This window comes from Tachypleus tridentatus, chromosome 4 (assembly GCF_004210375.1).
Source record: "Tachypleus tridentatus isolate NWPU-2018 chromosome 4, ASM421037v1, whole genome shotgun sequence".
NCBI lineage: Eukaryota > Metazoa > Arthropoda > Merostomata > Xiphosura > Limulidae > Tachypleus > Tachypleus tridentatus.
This window is the reverse complement of record NC_134828.1, coordinates 69,658,301-69,678,283: the sequence shown is the minus strand read 5'-3', so window position 1 is coordinate 69,678,283 and position 19,983 is coordinate 69,658,301. Positions and strand designations below refer to the sequence as shown.

The 19,983-nt window shown below is 35.2% G+C and overlaps 1 protein-coding gene across 3 annotated transcripts in view; it reads right to left on the bottom strand.

The window, feature by feature from the left end:
• LOC143249382 (AN1-type zinc finger protein 2B-like) overlaps positions 1-19,983 on the bottom strand; it is a 53,477-nt gene that overhangs the window by 12,115 nt on the left and 21,379 nt on the right. For all 3 annotated transcript variants that reach the window (XR_013027750.1, XM_076499144.1, XM_076499142.1), the window contains 3 exons: positions 17,835-17,950; positions 13,210-13,366; positions 4,722-4,810 (listed from right to left, as the gene is read on the bottom strand). Coding sequence is in view for 2 of the 3 variants with exons in the window: in XM_076499144.1 (XP_076355259.1) it covers positions 4,722-4,810; positions 13,210-13,366; positions 17,835-17,950 (362 nt within the window). In the remaining variant the exon portion in view is untranslated. The remainder of the gene's footprint in view (positions 1-4,721; positions 4,811-13,209; positions 13,367-17,834; positions 17,951-19,983) is intronic.

The window sequence follows — 19,983 nt, the reverse complement described above, 5'->3', positions numbered from 1 at the left end:
TATGATAATACCAAAAAACATATTTAATCACAGATGTTTCAGAATTGCTTCAAATTCCATCATCACGATTACAACTTTGAAAACTTTATTTGCAATATTTTAACTATAAAAACATTGTCTATTGAACAAGTAGTTTTCTTTTTCATTCAAAAGTTTAGAAAGAACAGCTTTAAACAGTAACAATATAAAGGAATGTATGACGAAACATGTAACAAACTTATAATAAATAGCACTGTTAAGAGTAAACCTTATAAAAGAAAAAGGCTTAAATGTAAGTGTAAACACTACATTTTTAAAATAATGATAATTGTCAAATAAAAAACACTGAGAATCTACAATTGATTATATTAATGACAAAAGGGAAGAGATGGTGTTATTATTTAGTGTTGGGTGATCAATGAAAATAGACAGGCTTTCTTGAATAAAGTGTTCATATCTGCAGTTCCAGTGTTGAGAATTTTAAAGTTTTCTAAAAGTATGGGGTGGTTGTTATTCTCACTGTGCAATCAGATATAAAATTCAGTTGGATTAGTTAACTAATATCTGCTTTTAGGTGAAATTCCCATGTCCTCACGTGTCTAAGAAAACTAAATTATTTTATTCTTGCATCTCTCATGCATATTTGTTATTTGTTATACAAATACACTGGGCAAATATCAATGTGTTCTTATGGCTAAAAGAACATAAACATTGGCAATGTAATGTGTTTTACCTATCCTCACATAAACAGCTAGAATCCCACACTCAATAGGTGGAGATAGGGAAAGAAGCATCCTTTAAAAGTATCCAAAGAACACTTCCCAAAGTGAGACAGTCATATTCTAAAATCTGATGAGGGGAACTGTACCACTTTTGAACCAGGTATACTTTTTGTTCATTGTATGAAGATGTTGCATGTATGGGTTGAAATCAAAGAAACAGATCCAACTGGGAGAAAACAATGGCTTGAAGTGATCTGAATGATATAACATTACGAAACTCAATCCCAGAAATTATAAAAGTGGGTAAAATGAAAAGGATATGCCCCTAGATATAGAGTAGCTACGATGCAACTGACTGTTACAGGAATTTAACTACATCCGAAACCCAAGCTGCTGGAAACTGACATCCAAAACTCAACTACCAGGCACCAATATCCATGTGAAAGTAGGATAGAGGATCATTCACTGGCAAGTGACTACAACCCAAAAGTCAGACACCTGGTTGGGGTTGGAAAGAGGATCATACTGTCTGTTCACCTCAAGTTCATGAGACTGGAGGGAATCTAGTACTCACTAACTCAAGAATGGGGCACATGTTAATATGATAAATTGATAGGTTAATTCAGAACACAACATCCAGTACCAAAAACATGTCTACATAATACAAAAATGAAATTAATTGTAACTACATTAAAATCCTCAGCATAAGAAACACTGACAGATAATGGAAGAGAAAAAAGAACTGTAATAATCTACAATTATCTTCACTGGGAATCACAATACTAATGGAGTATAAATGAGGGAGGAGTACAGACATCTGTAATATGTGTGCGAGAGGATGAGGGATCCCAATCAAAGTGGTGAACTGCAATTTTGACATTTCACTCGCATTTGTTTTATGTTTCATACTGGAGAATATCACATCATCTATACCAGAAAAACACCACTGCCCTACTCTCAGACTGAATGGTTTTATAATAATTTCTACTTCCTGTTTGTATTTTATTAACCCCAGAAAGTATAAATAAGAAAAAAAACTTAATCAGTCAAAGTCTCACTGAATTCCATTATTCTAGAAAGGACAAAGGCAGAAGATGATAGCCCAAGGAGGAAGAAAGCTATCATCCAATGCAAATAGTAAGAGAAATGTATCATAGGTAGTTCACAGTCATGTTTAAAAACGTACCACCAAAGGATGACAAAAATGAAATGCCAATGAAAAGATAAGGTTTGTAACTGAATGAGAAGACATTCAGAACAAAGTACAGGAGGAAGAAGCCAATCAAATGAAGAGCCAAAACCCAATTGGTGAAGGGGGAAAAAAAAAAAAGAACACAAACAAAAGATGGTTGCCAATAAAGTAAGATGTGGGAATGGACACCACAGAAGGAAACCATGCAGGCATTATAACATAGAAGAGTACCTACATGACACAGAAATCTATCTGGATTAGAATGATAAAGGTGTAAAAAGAAAGGAAGGGAGTATGGCTAAATGGAGGAGTAATCTTCGTAAGTTGCTGATGTATCAGGAAGGAAAAATGATCTGAAGGAAGGAGATGTATGGAAAGATAAAGAGTATATGAAACATCAATAGCAAATAAACAGACCACTGACATCTACAAGCAAACTGAAGAAGGAAGAAAGACATAAGGGAAGGTGGAGAGTGGCTTGAACATAAGCAAGGTGAGGTAGTGCAGGACCACATTAATATCCCCATCAGGAAGTGCAGTCTGTTGCAGAAGACAACCAATCTTGAAGGAGCACTTCAATTGGTAAAGTGTAGGAGGGGTAAATACCTGCAGGATCAGGAAAATCAAGAGATGTGGGACAAGGGCACCTGAAAAGCCATGACTGAGGAGACACAAGGTCTCCTATCCAAAAATCAAGAGAGGAAATCCATATGACTAAGAACAGTGAGTGGATCGTAGAAACCCTAGATCTAGAAACAAATGACAGAAAAAATTATATTTACATTCAAAAATTTAAATGTAGGAAGGGCAAATGAAACAAGCCAGAATAAAAGGCTAACCACTGCAAGAAATCCAATCACCTTACCAATAACCACAGGAAAACCAGGTGTGAAGACTCAGGACAAAAAGGTCTGGATGAAACACTGGTGCTTAAGGGTGGCAAAGAAGGAATGGAGACAAATGAAAATGGAGCAGAGAAGTAAGTTGAAGCTGGATAAGCTACAAAAACTACAGCCAAGATGGTCAGAAAAGAGCTATAAGAAAGACTGAATAAAGGGTGTCAAGAATGAACTCACCTGGATAAGATATACAGGGTGTTTGGAAAGTCACTGTGCACTTATTTATTAACATACAAAACTGCACAGTAACTTTCAGAACACCCTGTAGAATAGGAGACTAGACAAATGTGTAAGCCCAATCCTGATTGAAAACATTAACAGCCAGAGCAAGAAGATAAGAGGCCAAAGACCAGGACCAAAACAATTGTGGTTAAAGGGCACAGCAAAAGGCACTGAAGTCAAAGAATCCAGAAAACAAAAGAAGAGACTACTCTATTGGATAAATGTGGTCTGGACAGGAATCTGATCTGCAACAAGAATAAAAGCACCAGGAACATGACATGCAATGACAGAAATATCAAGTGTGTGGGCCCAAGAAAGAAGATTCAACATATGAATGCTTATCTCAGTCACCAGTGAAGAAAAGTGGGAATGAATCATCAGATAATTTTTCTTGCCAGATGGATTAAATGAACCAAAATACAACCTACAGCAAGAAGTTCCAGGATGTTGATATGAGAAAACATTTAGGCTTCAAAAAAAACCCTGATTCTTCCAGTTGATCAACCCCATACCCCCATCCCTGAAGGGGGTTGATCCACAAAATGTGAAAAACCAGAAGAAGAGATGCACAGATTACACATGAGATTCCAAAGTCTCAGATACATGACTGAAAACATATTACCAAAGAAAAAATACAGAAATCCTAAAAAGAAATAGGCAGTAAAAAACAGGTGAGGAGTTGCATCATGACCCAGAAAATCTCAACTATAGTGAAATCATATGTAAAGAAAGAGCCAAAGATGACAAATGAGCCAACATAGAAGTAATAAGGAATTACAGAAAAATAGAGTATTGGATAAAACATATCTGAGAAACCATGTCATAAAATGCCACATTAGGCCTAGCTGATTCTGTAGAAGTGGTTGAAAACACAGTAAAATATCTAGTGTAAAAAGGATATCTAATCTTCATTGATCTCAACAAGTTTGGTTTGTTAAAAAGGACTGGTGGGACAAGTTTAGGAGGTTGACCAATATAATGATCAATCTCACAATGGTCAGTGGCATAAAATCCAATGACAGGTCTCTCCTACCTGCAGCCTATGAAAATAGTGCCAGAGATAAAACACTTGAAGTGGAAACACAAACCTCAGAATTCATTGAAGAAATATATAAATCAAACAAAAGTGTTTGGTGAGAAAAAAACAAACAAAAAAACTAGGAACTTAAGTTAAATTAAAATATTTCTTCAATATAAAGAAACAAATAATAAAATAGAAATCCCACTTCAGATACTACTGAACTCTTAAAATCACAATTCACATGAAAAGAACAAAAATAATAAAATGTCTGAACACAAGTACTGCCAAACAAGAGGTAAATGTTTAATAAAATTCAATAAAGGGAGTTACATGCATCAAGAGAGTATGCTATACTCTTGTTAGTGGAAGGTTGGTTGACTCGTGAGGATTTACATAAGAGGTGCATTGGAATCAGCCAATTCTAAAAGCCTGTGAAATGTGTAAAAAAATTCATTTACATACAGAGAGCAGTACTTAATAAGAACAGTTATTTATATGAGAAGTGATAATGTACCTTATTTATTTAATGCTGATGATGGAATTTGAAATAATTCTGAAACATCTGTAACTAAAAATGTTTTTTGGTATTATCATGATTTTAATATTTATTATAAAGCATGAATATTAAAAAGCAAGCATTACTTTAACACATTTAAGCTGTTGAAAAAATATCACAATAATTTTACCTCGAAATGCTGCGAGTTTGTGAAGGTGATGTCTCTAAAGAATTGGACAATGCATTTTGCAGAGCAAGTGCTAAGGCTTCATCTTCATTCTATAAAAAAACTATACAATCTTCTGTTACTGATCAAACTGACAATTTATTAATATACTTGATATTATTTATTCTGTTACATTGTTTTGTTACGATATTATTAACTACCATAAACAAGTCTGTTAGCTGAGTATTACCATCTTCTAGTGACAATTATGTAACCACTACTACTACTACTAGAAGAGCTGCTAAAATTCTACAGTTACAATTGATAATAATTAATCTCAATTATAAATAACAGATAAATCACAAAAAAGCCTCTATTCTGTAACACACACACACTAGTATGAAAATCTCATTCAGTGTCTCTTAAATTTACACTGCCAGTTACAGTACCATGTACAGGTAATACTGATAATTTTGTCAAACATACTGTTTATTATTACATGGATAACACTTCAGTTGTCATAGGCACAGAGGTTCTCATGTTTCACTAAAACTAATATATATACATATTCTCATGTCATGAGGTTTTTCTCTAGAACAGATAGAATAGGTTTCTAAATAAACAATATATTAATATCATCAAAAGTTCTTTAACACTTAGGTTTTGATTAGAACACCAGAGATGTATCCTTTAATAATATTTTAATAAACACTAGTTTTCCATTAAAACTGTGATAATCAGAATCTATGAACAGATTTTCCTTGATACATCAAAATTTCATTAAAGCACAGCATAAACAATTTTTTTCAATGTTAAAAGATAATAAAAGTCTATGCACTTGGCTGTCTGTGGTAAACATCTGAGAAACAGTGTATTGATTGATTGATTTAGTGTTTTATGGCACAAAGCAGCTAGGCTATCTGTGCCAAACGTCTGGTAAAATGTAAAAATAAAGTAAATGTAGTAAAATACATAAAAGGAAATGAAGGTAAAACAAAACATCATTGAAAAACATAAAAAGCATAAAACCAATGTTGACACCTAGTTTACAATGGTAAGAGAGAAAGCAGAATAAAAGAAGTTGTAAAGTACTTACTCTAGCAAAATGGTAATGATCATAACCTGCCAGAAAGACTAACAGGTAAGTTTAAGAACCACCGTCAGTCACCTGAAGTTGGCCTTTCCAGTCCTGGTTCTGGGTTATGTGTCATAGCAGCCATCATCAAAATATAAAATAATAGAAGTTTTAAAAGACATATAGCAAAATCGTAATAATGAGTAGCCAAATGTCCAGTAAAAAGGTAAAAGTAAAGTAAATGGAGTAAAATTTGTAAAAATAAATGAAGGTAAAAACAAAACAGCAATTAAAACATAAAATGACATAAAACCAATGTTGACATCCAGACTACAAAGTTGTAAAGGACTTCCTGTAGCAGAATGGTAATGATCATAACCTGCCAGGAAGACTAACAGGTAAGTATAAGAACCACCGTCAGTCACTGAAGTTGGTCTTTCCAGTCCTGGTTCTGGGTTATGTGTCATTATGACCAGTACTAAAAGGTAAAGTAATAAAAGTGTTTAATGACATGCAGCAAAAGTGTAATAACAACTCGCCAGGACGACTAATGAGTAGTTCAAACAGCAGCGTTAGTCACCTGAAGTTGGCCTTTCCAGTCCTGGTGTTGAGTTATTTAATGTTCTGGCCATTTTCCAATGTCAAATTAAACTAGAGAGAATGAAACTGTAAAAAGGGAACCACAATTAAAAAGGTGTAATGAATAAATATTCAACACTTAAATGAGATTAAAAAGATTAATGGCCATTAAAAACAAAAAAACTTTATCAAGGTGGACAGTGTCACCATCACCAATAACAACATCCAATGTTACAGATAAACCCTGGAATAAAACATGTTTAAAATAGTGCCGTCATTGAGAATCGTAATGAAAGCAAGAAAGTAAAATGTGGCTTATAGTGATTTGAGTGTTACACAAACTACACACTGGTGCATCAGTTCCAGATAAAAGAAAACGATGAGTTAAAAAACTGTGACCAATGTGTAGTCTAGTCAGAACAACTTCCTCCTTCCAAACCTTACAGAAGCTAGATGGCCAAAGCCCAATAGAGGGTTTTATGTGAAAAAGCTTGTTGTCGCGTTGCTCACTCCCAGTGGACTGCCAGCTAGCACAAAGCTGAGCCTTGAATACAAGACCATAGTCCATGTATGGAATAGGCACAGTGGTGATAGTGCCGGAGTAGATAGATTTAGCTGCCGTGTCTGCAAGCTCGTTCCCGCGAATACCAAAATGGCCTGGTATCCAGAAAAACTGGATAGAAGTAGCAGTTAATGAGAAATGGGCCAGTCGGTTTTGAATATCAGCGAGAACAGAATGTGAACCAACGTGAAGTGATTCCAGGGCCAGTATAGAACTAAGTGAGTCAGTATAAATAGTGCAGTTGGAGTACTGCTCAGCTTCAATATGATCCAGGGCAAGAGATGTGGCATACAGTTCAGCAGTGAACATAGAAGCTGTAGAGGGGATTCTGCAAGCAACCATCGAACTGCAACAAACCATGGCAGAGCCCACTGAATTCCCTGATTTGGAACCATCTGTATAAATGGGAACGGAATGATCGTTTGAAAGATGTTCATTAAATAAAAGACGGTACTTCCAATCTGGAGTATCTGCCTTTTTCAGATGACTGAAAGAAAGGTCACATTTGGGGGCTGTAATAAGCCATGGTGGGATGGACTGACCTGTGGAATCTGCAATGTTATCCAAGGACAGACCCAATTCATCCAATTGCGCCTGGATGCGAAGGCCAAATGGAGCAATAGCAGATCGTCTGTTCTGAAAAAGTAGGGCCCACTGAGAAAGGAAAACACATCCCCAGGTGGGATGCTTTGGTAAGGAATGAAGTTTCAAAGAATATAGTAAAGACAGTTGCAAACAGCAAAGGTGCTGAGAAGGTTCATGAGATTCAACGTATAAACTTTGAACTGGAGAAATTTGGAAAGCCCCAGTGCAGAGTCAAAGTCCTTGGTGATGAATGGGATCCAGCATCTTTAAGGCCAAGGATCTGGCAGAGCCATAGACCATTGAACCATAGTCGAGTTTTGATCAAATAAGAGCATGATAAACCTGTAACATATAACATTGATCTGCTCCCCAACTGGTAGTAGAGAGGACATGGAGGATGTTCAGTGCTCTTGTGTAAATTGACCCAAAGCTGCTTTAAGTGTGGTATAAAGGTCAGCTTATGGTCAAAGATAAGCCCCAAGAACTTGGTCTCGGGGACCACTGGCAGCGAAACTTCACCGATATGAAGTTCAGGATCAGGGTGAATACCCCATTGGCAGCAAAAGTGCATGCAAACGGTTTTAGATAGAGAGAAATTAAAGTCGGTCGCCTTAGTCCACTTCAGTACATGATTGAGGGCAGTTTGTAGTTGCTGCTCATGTCAGTCGTCAAACATGAGATGTAAAAGTCATCGACATACAGCCCATTCGCAATAGTGAGAGGGAGTTGTTCAGTGATGGCATTAATCTTTATACTGAAAAGTGTGACACTCAAAACACAGCCCTGAGGGACTCCAAGTTCCTGTACAAAAGAACGGGAAAGTGTCGAACCCACATGAACTTGGAATCTCCTGTCCATCAAAAATTTTTAATAAACATGGGTAAATGGCCACGTAACCCATATGTATGGAGGTCTTGCAAAACGCCATACCTCCATGTTGTGTAATAAGCCTTCTCAATGTCAAAGAATATTGACACAAGATGTTGTCATTTGAGAAAGTCTTCTCTGATTGATGTTTCAAGTCGAATTTGGTGGTCTGTGGTGGAGTGCTGTTGTCAGAACCCACAATGGGTGGGTGAGAGGAGGTTGTTTGATTCGAGAAACCAAACAAGACGAGCATTAACCATCCTTTCTAAAGTCTTACAGATACAGCTCGTCAAAGCAATTGGATGGTAGTTTGAAGGAATCTTGGGATCTTTCCCTGGCTTAGAGAAAGGTAAAATAATAGTCTGGCACCAGGCATCAGGAAAAACATTCTCCTGCCAGATCTGGTGAAAGACAATTAGAAGGACATCAAGAGAAGCAGGAAATAGATAGTACAGCATGTCATAGTGTACATCATCAGGTCCAACAGATGTACTGCCAGACCGATGAAGGGCCATTTTCAGTTTCCACCAGTGTAATGGGACAATTATAGTCAAAGAGACAGTCAGTTTGAAAGGAAAGAGGTGAACGCTCTGCCCGAGTCTTGATGGCCAAGAAGTTGGAGGAACAAGCAGAAGTGCTAGATACCCGGCAAAAGCTTTCACCTAGAGTATCAGTGATGCTCCGGACATCAGCCACCTCCTGACCATCAGAGAGTAAGATCGAGAGGGGGGCAGAATTGTAGTGCCCACTGACCTTTCGAATCCTGTCCCATATGACCTTGGAACTGGTGGTAGAAGATATGCTAGTTGTGAACTGAATCCAAGATTCCTTCTGGCTTTGACGTCTTACCCAACTAGCATATGCACGGGCCCGTTGGAATGTGACGTGGTTTGAAAGTGTGGGATATCTACAAAAAGTATCCCAGGCCTGTTTTTGAGCCTTCCTTCCAAGTGGCAAGCAGGATTCCACCACGGACGAGGATATCGTGGAAAACGTTTCGAGGTTTTAGGAATACACTGAGCAGCTGCTTGAATAATACAGCCAGTTACCACTGCCACACAGTCTTCTATTGATGGCTGATTCATGATGGCAGGATCAAGTTCTGCGAGAGCAGTGAAAGAGGACCAGTCTGCCTGATCCAGCTTCCACCAGGGCACGCGGGTAGGGTGGCATCAACCACGGCCAGTCTCTCTCAAAAGTATAGGAAAATGATCACTGCCTAGTGGAGTACTGTCAACCCTCCATGAAAAATGGGAGAATAATTAAAGGGAGCAAACTGAGAGATCAATAGAGGTAAAGGACTGACTAGGTGCATGAAAATAAGTGGAAGAACCAGTATTGAAAAGAGAAAGATTGTGATCAGAGAGCATACGCTCTACAGAGCGACCCCTCCCATCAATAACAGCACTTCCACAGAGGGGATGATGTCCATTCAAGTCCCCCAGGAGTAGAAAGGGAGACGGCAATTGTTCAATGAGAGCATCAAGGTCTGATTGATCATATGTCTCTCCAGGGGACAGGTAGAGAGAACAAACAGTGATGGTATGACCCAAGGAAACATGGATGGCTATGGCCTCCAAGGGTGTGTTGAGTGACAAAGACAGGATGGGCACATGCTGATTAACCAACAGTTCCACCCCTGCATGCACTCGTCCATCACACAGCCTGTCATTTCTGTACAGAGAATACTGCCGAATGGTGACTGTATCAGCAGGTTTTAGAAATGTTTCTTGTAAGGAAAGACCTACAGGATGGTAGGAAGTAATCAGTGTTTTGATATCATCCAGATTAAAACGTAAACCTCAACAGTTCCATTGTATCAAGGTGGCCATTTTTAATAACAGGTAGGCGAAGTGGCTGGAGAACCCTTCTGTTTAGGACCACGTCTTTTTTCCTTACTGTCCTTAGTTGGAGGAGGTCTATCAACCTCCATGGATCCTGTCCTGGGTTGATTGGGCAGGTCTTTGTTAGTGGAAGGGGATTCCAGTGACTGAAGATGCGAACAAATGATTATTTTGCCTCTTGGGGTGGGAGAAAAAGATGTATCAAAAGAAATGCCTGTATCTGAAACTGAAAGATGTGGATCTTGAGGTTTGTTGGAATGTATGGGAGGAACAGAGATGGGTGTGGAAGTCGATTCATCAACCTTTTTAACCATGGAGGTCAAAAGGCTTTTCATTTGTTTTGAAAACGATTCTCTTGGAGGCACAGAGAGATCTGTCTGCACTCCAACTGTAGTTGTGGAATGAAGTGCAGCAGCGTATGTCTGAGATGGAGTGGCGGGCAGCAGTTTCCGAGCCTCAGGATAACTAATGTTATAAGTCGTTTTCAAACGCTGCACCTCTTTTTCTCCAACCATTTTGAGCAAGAACGAAAGTAGGAAGGGTGAGAACCATTGCAGTTGATGCAATGTGGGTCCATGTCACATTCATAGGCATCATGGTCCTTGCCACCACAATGAGAACATGTCAGGGAACCACGACATGATGTCTTTGAGTGGCCGAACCTCTGACATTGGAAACATCGGAGAGGGTTTGGAATGTATGGCCGTACCCTGCAAATTAGATAACCTGTCTTGATGGTGGCAGGTGCACGTGATGATGTAAATGTGAAAATGAGGGTATTTGTTGGCAGTGTAACTCTATCTTTGCGAGTGGAGATGTGCCTCACTGCAGAAACACCTTGAGTGGAGAGACCAGCGAGAATCTCTGACTCGGGGACGTTCTTCAAATCCCTCTCAACAATAACTGCTCGTGATGAATTCAAGGTAGCATGAGAGATAACCTCAATAGGTATATCCCCAATTGCTGTTGAATTCAAGAGGAGTTCACTGTGGTGGGTTGTGGATGTTTCAACTAATATGTCTCCAGATCGAAGCTTCTTTACTGACTTTGGAGAGCCAGCAAGACTCTCTAGTCCCTTCTGAATAAAAAAGGGGGACAACTGTCCTAAAGGTTTTTCTGAAAGAAAATGTAATATAAGAAAATGAGGTACGTGTGTTACAGATGTTGAAGATTGCTGCTCAGAGTCTTCAAGACGTGGTCGCTTACCTATAGACTGTTTTTTTCACTATTTTATTTAAATTTTTTGAAGGAGGATCCATAGGAAAAAAGAAAAATTTCGGTACCCACTGACCCCACCCACCATGGAGCCCTACGAAGGGACGCACTACAATGTCATGCAAGGACAATGCAGCATCGCCAGAGTTTTGTGAGCACTATACCCAAACACCAGCATCAGCCACAATGTCCACAACACCTGTTGAGAACTTCCAACACTGGTACTTGGTTGACTCTAGCCCAAGTGGACCAGCCGATTGACCCAAGGTTTTTAGTTTGCTTTAGTGACATATCACATTTACTTATTTGTTTCAGCTTTTTGTGCAAAGCTACATGGCAATTATTTGCAAATGGCTGTCCCTAGTTTTGAAGTAATAACATAGAATAAAAGTAAATAGTTAACAGCACCCACTGCTAATTCTTGAGTTATTCAGTTTGAGTGAGTAGTGAGATTGACTGTTACTCTTACAGTATAGCCATAATTCTAAAATCCAGAGTTTTATTGTGGAATAACATCATGAACCTCAGATCCGTGATCTGGGCATACTATCTACAAAGCCATGCCCTTTCTTTCACTAGGCACAGTGTCACAACTAATAGCACATATGAACAGAACAATGTATAATATCACAGTTAGTCAAAACAACAAAATGAGTTCTTGAAACGTTTTCTGCAATTTTAAGACAAATACACCATCTTAATGCTAAGCAACTGTACACTTAAAAGATTGGGAGCCATTATTATTTGGCTTCATTCCATATGATCACATACTAGTACTTAAGGATTAACATACCCTTTCAACTGGATTCACAGTTGTTTAAATTGTAAATATATGTTTTTCTCTGGAGTACTTAGCAATTGACTGTTACAGTATGTATGTACGTCTTCACTTATAAAAATAAAAATCAACATTAAAAGTTGTATTTGAAACACACATGTAGAAAGGATTACTCAATATCTATCTTGTATTGTAAGTTAAAAACAATGGATTTATTGCCCAAAACAACCAGTTATTAATTCTATTTTCAGTTTCACTAAAATCTCATAAATTAGTGCTATCACATAGCATATCCAGTTTGCATCCTTCAGCCTACATGTAAATCCTAATGTTTATAATTTAATTTTAAGATTCCATAATAAATGCTAACAATTAGAAACTGTTTACTTCTCATAATGTAACAGCCCATCATCATGTTATCATATCACTAAATATATAAAGTACTCTTGGTATGGATGTTATCAAACACAAAACTACAAAATGTGCTGTGATGAGTCTGATCCACAAGTATGCATCAGTATAAAATCCACATAGGATATTGGTAAAATTCTGATATTGTTTCTAAGTGGCTATAACTTAATCAGCAGGTTTACGACTGTCATCTGCAAAGGTTTGCTGCCTATGTCTCTGGAACTTTTCTTCTGTGATTAACTGAACTCTTAAGCCATAAAATATGTTTACATTCACTTTACAGATTTTTCACTATGATGCAAAAATAGTTAGCTGCAAACTTCTGCTGCAATGTCACCATGCATGCTTGGCAATAGCCTTGACAACCAGATAACATTAAAGTAATTTACTGAACAGCTCTTCCTGGCAACAATTAAAATATTCAATACTACATGATATGTTTTCAGCCAATCAGGACAAATAATTCATGTAAGGAAGTAGAATAAAATTATCTATTTCATTGTTTAATTTTTTTACTGTAACCTACATAAGAACATCTGACTGACTTTTCAACCAAGAAAGTTAATCTATTTATAAAAAAAACATGTGCAACGTACCAGATTGCCCCGAATGTGAATGGCAGTCACAAGTGTCTCATTAGCTTTACTGTGTGAAGGTAGAGGAGCATGAAGACAAGTAGATGTAGGACTTGTCCAGGCTGAGAGAGTATTAGTTGATGTCAATTTGTTCTGAGTCCAAGCTACATCAGCTGTCCTAGGAGAAATACTGGGTATGTACAAGCTAATATACAACTTTATATACACTCAAGCAACATTAAGGATTACTTTAAAAAATTGAAAAGGTTGGAGACAGTAAGATTTCAAGAATAGCTTTATCTTGTACATGCAAGGAATTTTGGAATGGATGGATGTTTTACATTAGAATAATATAAGGGCTGGCTATTAACTGTAAGAAAAGATTTAAACTAGGACTAGATAGTGGTAACGGCTAGGATAAACTAATTGCAAAAACAATAAGAAGTAAAGAAGAGTTTAGCATAGGAAATGAGTACAGAAGTAGTTATAAGGGTAAACTTAATTGTTAGTTGTAAAAGAAATGAAATAGATGGCTTTAGAGTACTGGTAGAAATGGATGATTTTTATATAAAGGGAATAAAGATGATTTTTATGAGAAATTTCTTTGAAACACAGGGTTACAGGTTATTTAAAAGGGATAGAATATTAAATACAGGGAGAGTAGCTTTATATGTAAAATGTGAGTTACATCCTACTGAATTTGAGGTAATCAAAGATAGTAGCAAGGAGATTGAATCTATTCGGGTGTATATTAGCAAATGTAAAGGGAAAAGTTTTTAGTGGAAATTCGTTACAGACCATCAGATTATACTTACAAAATTAGTGAAAATAACCTTACAATGAGATTATGATTTCAGCTGTTAATGAAGTCATAATTACGGGTGACTTCAATTTCAGGCATATAGCTTGGAAAATGCTTAAGTCAAACCATGAGGGAGAAAAGGTTTTGGAAATTGTTCAAAATGGTTTTCTTTGTTAATGGGTCAAGAAACCATACCAGAAGCAATGCTATTTTAGATTTATTGTTAACTTCAAATATAGAAATGATTGAGAAAGTGGCAACTGGGAAACATCAAGGTATAAGTGATCATTGCTCTATTGGGTTTGATATTTTGATGCATATGGAGAAAAGGGATAATGATATTTTGGTTACAAATTTAAAAAAAAAAGATGGTAAATTTTGAAAGAATGCGATGAGAATTATCTGTTGTGAATAGGGCAGCTGAGTTATTTGGAGACAATGATCAAATGTGGAATTTTTTTAAATATTCAAGGTAAATATATTCCTTATAAAAAGAAAAGGGGGGCTGCAAGAAAAAACACCAAGTTGGCTTACACAAAGTATGAATGATAAAATTAAAGAAAAGCATCTTAAATTTAAGAAATTTAAATTGACTGGAATGATGAAAGATTTAGAAGTTAAGAAAGTTGAATAATCAGAGAATTAGGACATCAAAAAGGATGTACAAGTGGAGACTGGTTGAAAATGTAAACAATAACAGCAAGGATTTCCTTAGATGCATTAAGGGTTAATAAAATGTTATAATAGAGGTAATACTCTTGAGAGATAAGGGAAGGCTCATATTTGGTGATTAGGAGATGGCTCGGTTATTACATTCTATTTTTTCTTCAGTTTTACTTTTTAAAGGATATTCAAGCAATATTTTATATTCCATATCTTGAACACTTGAGGGAAACAAGATCAAACAAAATGATTGCATTAATTCTGAGGTTGGTAGGAAAAATGAGAAACTTTAACACTCCTATGAAAAGTGGGGCCTAATAGGCCCCAGAGCAACTTGAAAGGTTATTAATATTAGGCTCATAAATTTGTACTTAAATGAAATTGCTATTTCATTTGATTTCATTTAATCAAATATGAAATTTGATTAAATTTCATGGAGATGAAATTTCCATGATGATTTCATTTAAATACAAATTTATTAGCCTAATATTAATAACCTTTCAAGTTGCTCTGGGGCCTATTAGGCCCCACTTTTTGTAGGAGTGTTAAAGAACAATAATGGTCTTTGGCCAGTAAATATTTCACTAAGGGTTTGAAAGGATGTTAAACATTGGATACGTGAGTCACTTGCTAATATTTTTTGTAAATTCTCAAATAGTGGATAGGTATCAGAAGACAGAAATTTAGTTAATGTGACTTCTCTTTTTAAGGGAAACGACAAAAATCCTATAGTAATTATAGGCCCATTAGTCTTACATCAGTAGTGGGAAACATTTTGGAAAGTCTATTAAATGATGCTTTACAAAGCCGTTTAACAGAATTTATAATTTTATTGGACAGTCAAGATGGTTTCACTAAGGGAAAATGCTTTCTTAAAAAATTTTTTTGACATCATCATCAACTGATGTGGCTACTTACAACATTCCCACTGCTGAAGGGTTAATGTTAAAAGTGGAGTAACTCAGGCCTAAATCATATTGATTTATATCAGTAATATAGATGAAGGAATGGTCAATAAGTTACTTAAATTTGCAGATTAAGGTAACACTGCTCCTTAAAATAGAGCAAATTTATATCTTTATACCTCTAATTAAAAATTTTACAAATTTTCTGCAATGTTAACAAGCTACAGGCAATTTATTTTAATTAATTTAAGGTATGGAAGATTTTAATATCAACAACCGTGCTAAATTTCATGCTGATATTAACTTTAAAGGTGAAGTGCAAATGGAATGAAAACTAACTACTTTTATTTTAATCACTTACTTCAGGTTAATTATAAAAAAAATTAAACAAAAATTAGTTATTTATATAGAAAGGAAGTTAAGTGTTTATTTTTTTTAAGAGAATTACAAAAAAATTTGAATATCCCTATTACCAGACAAGGTTAAAATTGTATTGCTTTGTAATCAGTAAGCAAAAATGATTTGTGGATTTTACAAAGTCACTAAAATATTCAATACTTTAAGTTTTCAGGTTTCTTCTTTTATTTACATCTAGGTAAAAGTGGTAGTATGACTAATAGCTTGAAATATTTTATTTCTGCCACTTCCTAACTTTCAGTAAAATAATCTATTGATTATACATTTTGAAATGTACTGTGTGATCAAAATTTTGACTATATGTGTATATTTCAATGTAACATGCAAACAAATGTTAGTGGTTCTTCACTTGAACTAGAACTATTAAGAAAAGTAATCTATGATTGTGTGCAGTGTTTTCCAAGTCACATAGCTACAGACAGACCAACAAATCTGTTACTGATTTTATAAGTCATATGAAAAATGACAAATCCAAGAACAGTTTATTAGTCAATAGACATAAAGAGAAAGTAACAAAAAAATGCCACAGAAGCAAAGAGTTGCTTAAAATGACAATTAATGTAACACTCCAAAGAAAGCAAGTCAAAATGTATATATAAATATTTCTAGAAATACTTTCTATTAGAGTGGTGCCTACATGTGAAGTAATGTCACAATATAATTTCAAGTCATTCTTCTCATTTTGGCAGATGATACTTCACCAAATTTATGATATGAAATTTGAGTTTACTTTCAGACATCAATCACAAAATTTGACTGTTACTATATCATTCAAAATTAAAGCCATCAGATAAGATACATCACATATTAAGTAAAAAAAAAATTAAGGCTCAACATGACAGTTCAAAGATGTTCATGAAAGATGCACACAATGTTTCATAGTCTTAAAGACATTTCTAGTTTTGTTTGATCCTAGCACTCATTTGGAAACTAGTGGCATCATTATCTATATGACTAATACACTTACATTTGTCTGTCTGAAACTTTCAAATTTCTCAATTTAACATTATAAACCTCATATCATTAGAAATTCCTTTGTATGAGGACACTAGATTGCATATTGGCTTTTCAATTAAGAATAATTTTACCTGTTGTGCTAATCAAAGTTTTCAATGTGATAATACAATGTCATTATTATCATATGATCACTGGCTTTGATTTTAACTTTAGTTTTTTTTATTCATTAGGTCTTTCAAACACACAACAATTAACCTGCATATAACTTTTTTTTCAAAATGAACATCACACTAAATACAATTGATATGAGGTTTCTGAAGTAACTTAGGTCTGAAATCTGTAAGTGCAGTTTATTCAAAAATCACATGTAAATAAACATTCAAATGTTTCTACATGTTTAGCAAAGGTGGTTTTCATTACAACTTTTCATTTACTTTGCTTTGTAATAATGTAGCTTTGGTTTTTTTCATATGCTGCTATAAACAAATTTTAGCTATTTTTTTCTTTAGTACAGATTATATTCTTCATTTTTGTGAGTTTTTTGTTTCAACTTATAAAAAAGTGTCATATGCTTTACACTCATAAGTGTTTCAAATTTTGTACTCCATTATAAATACCATTACTTTAATTTGTTGTTTGCTTTATATGTAGTTTTATTAAATAAAGTTATGCCTACATGAATTTGTTTGCCTAATAACATCAAATCTTTTCTAGTAGACTAGGATTTATCAATCCAACACAATGTCTGTAAGAAAGTGTAGCTTATATGACGTGTGAAAATGATAGAATAAGGAAAATATAAGCAAAGGACACAAAAACTACTGCTAATGTTTTGCAGTTCATGGCTATTGAAAACATAGTTCTTAAACAATAAACATTTTTTTTTATTTTCTTAAACTTACTCTGTTGGTGATATAATATGCCCAGTCCTTTTAAAGCCTTCACATTTATGATCTGTTTGATGGCGATGTTTTAAACAAAAGTTTTGCTTACATTGGCTACAGATTACTGGGATAAGCTGAAATAAAAAAATATTTTGAGACATTAAGCCATAAATTAGTACTATAAAACTCATAGGAAATGATAAAAACATTAATGTTTTAGAACAAAGCTAGAGTTTATACAATACTTAAGAAATATATATAACACCCTTATATAACTTCAACACTTGTAAAATTATAAACTACACAAGTCAGGTTTTGTGCTTTTATTTTTCCATGAAATCTTGAAGATAGTTGGTCTTTCTACTACACACCTGTTTCATTAATAATAAAGCTTTGGAAATCCTAGACAAAAAAAGTTAAATTAAATCAAACACGGTCAAACCACCTGTTTGTCAGGTAGCATTGTTGGTTCAAATTCCACAATAAAAGTCTATAATTTAATAAAACAGTGTGGCGTCTCTCTTAAAATTTCTCAAACACAGTAACTTATCCAAAAAGTATAAAAGGTAATGGAAACAGAACATTTTAATTGAATATATTAAATTTTGTTCAATAGATGAAGAGTTAAATGAAGTCTAAGTTCCTCCTAATAACTTTCCAGTTGCTATGACTTAAGTTTTCTCTTCAATGTCTAAGATTGGCATTAACTCAATCAATACATTAGATATGTGTATTGCTTATAAAGATTAAGGTCATACAAAATAATCAGTTAATTGAAATTATGACTAAATTGGTTAATGTCACAAAAATAATCAACTAATTAAAATTAGTTTCCACTTATTCCTGTTTAACTGTTCTAAGAAACCAAATAATCAAAATATTGCCATTATTTCTTATTGTTCAGCTTAATTAAGAAATGATTCACAAACATCTACTCAAATTTAATATTTCTGATTATTTCAACCATCCAATTCTTGTGTGAGAATAAATGATTAATGAGTCCAGTGATTTACTGATTATTCAATTTCACTAATCACTCAACTCTTGTTGCAAAGTGTTTGGTAGGACTCTAGGTTATCACAGGCATTTACAGAGTAAACAGCCTTTAAAACTCTCTGCAAGGTTGCCAACTGCAGTCGGCTTGAGGCTCAGTGCAGCAGGTGATCTTCATCAATAAGATGTAAACAACATACCCTCGTGGCTAATTATCATAATCACACAGGCCTGTAGACCCACTTGAGGCTAGAACCATGTGTATTTATTGTTTACTTGGGATTCCCAGTAGGTATTTAAACCAGAGGTAACGTGATTTCTCTTTTCTAGCCTGTGTAGATCATATTGTTCATTGTTTTAGAAGACGCCTTCCTTGCATATTCTGTTGATACTTGCAACATTGTTACAATGCCAAAAAGAAAAGCTTATACCACTAAAGAAGTAATCAATATTATTTTTAACGATGAAGAGAGTGATAAAAGAGTTTAAGCCAGAAGATAATGAGAGCTTACTTGTAACAGACGAAAGTGATAATGAAGACATTCGTGGCCTGGAATCTGCCCCCGCTTTAGGTAAACACATGGTGTAGTTAGGGTCATATAACTTATTGCATAAACTGACTGACCAAGGGTAGTTCTTGTTAATGGATATATAATATATTGTGCAGACTGCAAGAGCAACGGTGAAAACCTGGTATCTCCAAGACTATTCAGAGAGCAGATTATTCACAATTTGCTGGAGGGATATGTCAGCAAAGCCAAACGAAAAGGAAGACCAAGTACTGATAAAGGTCAGCGCTTGGTGGAAAGACATAGTATTAAACAATATGAGGACAAAAAACACAAACCTGATTGTTCTGTTTGCAGTGATAAATACACAGCTGGATGGAAAAGAAAGCAGACTGATTATTTCTGCAAACAGTGCAATCTCCTCATGTGCTTTTTACTATGCCATGAGATACATCATAACCATAAAGACTATCGACGGGCTGCTGCACAAATTGTATACAATTTATAATACATTATTGTGCTTTACATGGCACTTCTTCGTTGTGTATCAGGGTGTCTTCCTTTATTCCTGTTATTCTTATGTATTGATTTAACATATATAATACTGGGTACAATCACTGAACATTTCAGGGACTTTTGTTGAGTTATTGCCAAGATATCATGCT